This window comes from Bidens hawaiensis, unplaced genomic scaffold (genome assembly GCF_021521415.1).
Source record: "Bidens hawaiensis isolate Kalapana, Puna unplaced genomic scaffold, B.hawaiensis_p1.1 tig00049502_1, whole genome shotgun sequence".
Lineage (NCBI taxonomy): Eukaryota > Viridiplantae > Streptophyta > Magnoliopsida > Asterales > Asteraceae > Bidens > Bidens hawaiensis.
Window position 1 is genome coordinate 10,022 of NW_027498857.1, and position 3,377 is coordinate 13,398.

Consider the following 3,377-nt stretch of genomic DNA (forward strand, 5'->3'; position numbering starts at 1 on the left):
GTTATTTGACACTTCTTTATCAGGTTTGTTTGTCTTTAAAGATTCAAAACATCAGGTGGATTACAACTTACTACATTATGCTATAGTATTAGTTATAATTACATGACTACATGGGTTATCATAACTCACAAGGTTTGTTTACACAAGTTGGATTTAAGGACGACACTAGATGGTTCTTCACTAAGCCACTTTAGCGCAGCCACCACCGCTCCCCTTCAAACACAGATACAGTCGATTTCAAAAAGCACATTCAAACATCCCTTCTTATCTTTTCTATATAACTAAATAAGGTGACTGCCAAATTGAATTTACATTACAAGGCGCGATGAATCCCCTAAGCATGCGGTCATTTACCCATTGCAACTCCCAACCCGTAAACATGCCAGGTCAGCAGACATACAAGGGTTAACAGATAGTAAAAGTGCTTTTAGTCTCATGAAGGGTTGGTTATAATTAACAACTCGAATTCCGTTGCTATATCCAAGATGGCACAAAAGTGGGATCTATAGATGAAATTGAATGTGGTGGACTCAAGGGCTGAAAGTCGTCAGGTAACCTTGAAAGTGATTTGTTGAAAGTGGAAACTTTGTGCGCTATATCAAACTGTTCAACGTTACTAGTGAGTGCAAACGTAAACATTTAACTATCTTTGGTGCCGTTAGATGCAAAGGTACATGTTTAATTATCTTTGGTGATCGTAATCTTAGACGAGCAATGATGATATTAGTGTAGAAATTGGATCAGGTATATATATGATTTGTGTTGCTTTATTATGTGCATAACTTTGAGTGTCTAGCATGCTAATTAGATTGAGTCTTGTAACTTGCAAGTAATTTTGTGTATCGAAATTTTTATTTCATTTCACAAGGTCGTCCAACCAACCACTTCTAGACTGTTTGTATTCGTTTGTGAATAATTGTGATCACCGAAAGGTAAATAAAATCCAAGAAAAATAAAAATACGGTGATAGTTATGATCAGCGAATCAACAAATCACCGTGAGAGCTGAGAGAAAACCGGCATCCTAATGGACATCACTACATCGTTCATTAAGAGTTTATTTGTATTGAACCCCTTCACAACCAAATAACACTATTCCTAAATAAAGTTGTGTAGAGTATATTTTTAAAACATTTGAAAGTAACAATGTTTGTACAATCTACCAATACATTTAATGACTAATATATAGCTAGTTGTACACTCCCAATGTTGATCCCATTTCATGATCGTTACCCCCGAGGGAGGATGACTCCATTTGCGTCCCCGCCAACTATAAAACTATATTACCGTTTTGCTTCAACAGTAACATCATTAAGGAATAAATGAGGTGCAAAACGATTTTGGTCGGCATTCTCGTGGCTTCACTCGGGATAGCAGTTGCCGTTGCAGGTTTTGGAGCTGAAGCCACCAGGGTTAAGGTAAATGAAACATATATATGTAAGTAAAATAAGACATTGGATTTTAATAATCAAAACTATCCATCGTGTTTGATCATTATTACCCATCGATAATAATTTTCTACTTTTTGCCAATAGCAATCCTGCTGGCATAATCATCATAGACTTACACTTGACTTCCACTCGATTTCACTTGCATGGAAGATTATGAGCGAAATCAAGTGCAACTGAATGTTAAGAATGTCACTAGTTAAATTGTCGAATTATTATCACCCAATTTGTCATAGTTTTGATATTAAAATCCAATTTGTCAAATTCAACAATATAATCAGTCTTAACGAATACTAATAAATATCCATGTTTTTACCACATATGCATGGCAGAGATCTCAGCTCAAACTGGTTTTTGATGGTCTGGAACCTGAATGCGAGTACCCAAGTAGTCCAGCCATGGGCCTAGCCATCGCAGCAACTATGGCTCTTTTGCTAGCACGTGTGATCATCACATCAGCCACCGTCGGTTGTTGTTCGTGTTGCATACCTACCCCCAACGCTCACATATTCGGCCGTGTCTGTATTGTTATATCATGGTATGTAACTAACTATATATTCAACTATATATCATGGTATGTAACTAACTATATATTCAACTACTTCATCCTAGATCAAGATTTCCATCAATTTTTGTTACAGTTTATCTGTTTTTATACAGGATTACATCTTCTATAGCTGTTGTTCTATTTATCGCGGGTGCAAAATTAATTAGTCAGAAAGATGTGAAAAGAGATACTGATGGTGTCTATTATTGTTACACTATAAAGCCCGGGGTCTTCTCTGCAGCCGGTATTATAGGTCTCCTGAGTGTGCTTCTTGGTCTGGTTTATTACTTTTTATATGTCTGGGATCGAAGTAGTGCAGCCAAGGAACCAGCGTTGAATCTAGAGCTCGAGAAACAAGCAGTCACTGATGGCAAGAAGCCAACAATCAGTGATGGCTCGACGCCATAGGTGCTGTCACAAAAAGATTTGAGTAACCATTAGTGGTTGTTTAGGAATCGTCGCTATTGCTTCTTCGATTGATCATGTATGGGTTTGTCGAATCCAAAATTCAATTCTTTATTGGTGAAATAAGTATTTGGCTTAGATGTAGTTGCGTAAAAATATACTTTGATATATAAAAAAATGATTAAGTATAACCTTGTTTTATTTCTCTATGGTCTCTTCTTTCCAAATTTCAGTAACCTTAAAAGCATATGTATACCACATGTGCATTCAAGTATATGTACTTACTCGAGTATAGAACAGAAACTAAGTTAGATGCATATGTACATAAAATATATAATGCATTAACATGCACATGTCTATTAAACAAAATGCAAAAGAGTGAAAGACAACGACGAACACTAGTTCGTGAAAAAAAAAACCACAGCAATATGTAAATATGCAGTTGAAAGACTCACGACTCATTTGGAAAATGCTTGCTCAAAATCAAACGAGTCTCGAACTCACGACTCGATTGGAAAAGGCTTGCTCAAATCAAATGAGCCAAGCCGAGACAGCGGGATCTGTAAACAAACTGAGCTCATGCCATGGTCAGCTTGGCTCGCTCGTTTAGCCAGAGCCAATTTAAAAAAAAACATATGATGTTTATTAATATAGTGATTTAACCGCCCTAATACTGAACAATCAATTATTACTCCTTATAACTTGGTTGCATATTATATATATATATATATATATATATATATATATATATATATATATATTAATTCAGAAAGTCGGTGCTACTCACATACAGGTAGTGTGCTACCCCGACATATTTTGGTGCACAAAGTACATGTTCTTATAGCGTGTGAGGTTACGTGTCTCCTTGTGTTGCTTCTTACAATCCATCCATCGCCTTGGGATTGTCAAATCCATCTCTTCTCCATGGCTGCTTCCTCATCGGTTAGTGTTAACCTAATCGATGTTGTTTCTTTAGAT

At 36.3% G+C, this 3,377-nt stretch overlaps 1 protein-coding gene across 1 annotated transcript; it reads left to right on the forward strand.

Annotated features, from left to right (window-relative positions):
- The first annotated feature begins 1,321 nt into the window (after positions 1-1,321).
- LOC143598059 (uncharacterized) lies at positions 1,322-2,402 on the forward strand. Its single transcript, XM_077076379.1, has 3 exons — positions 1,322-1,417; positions 1,780-1,985; positions 2,108-2,402. Exons 1-3 carry the CDS (start codon positions 1,322-1,324, stop codon positions 2,400-2,402), a joined length of 597 nt encoding a protein of 198 aa, XP_076932494.1.
- The last annotated feature ends 975 nt before the right edge of the window (positions 2,403-3,377 follow it).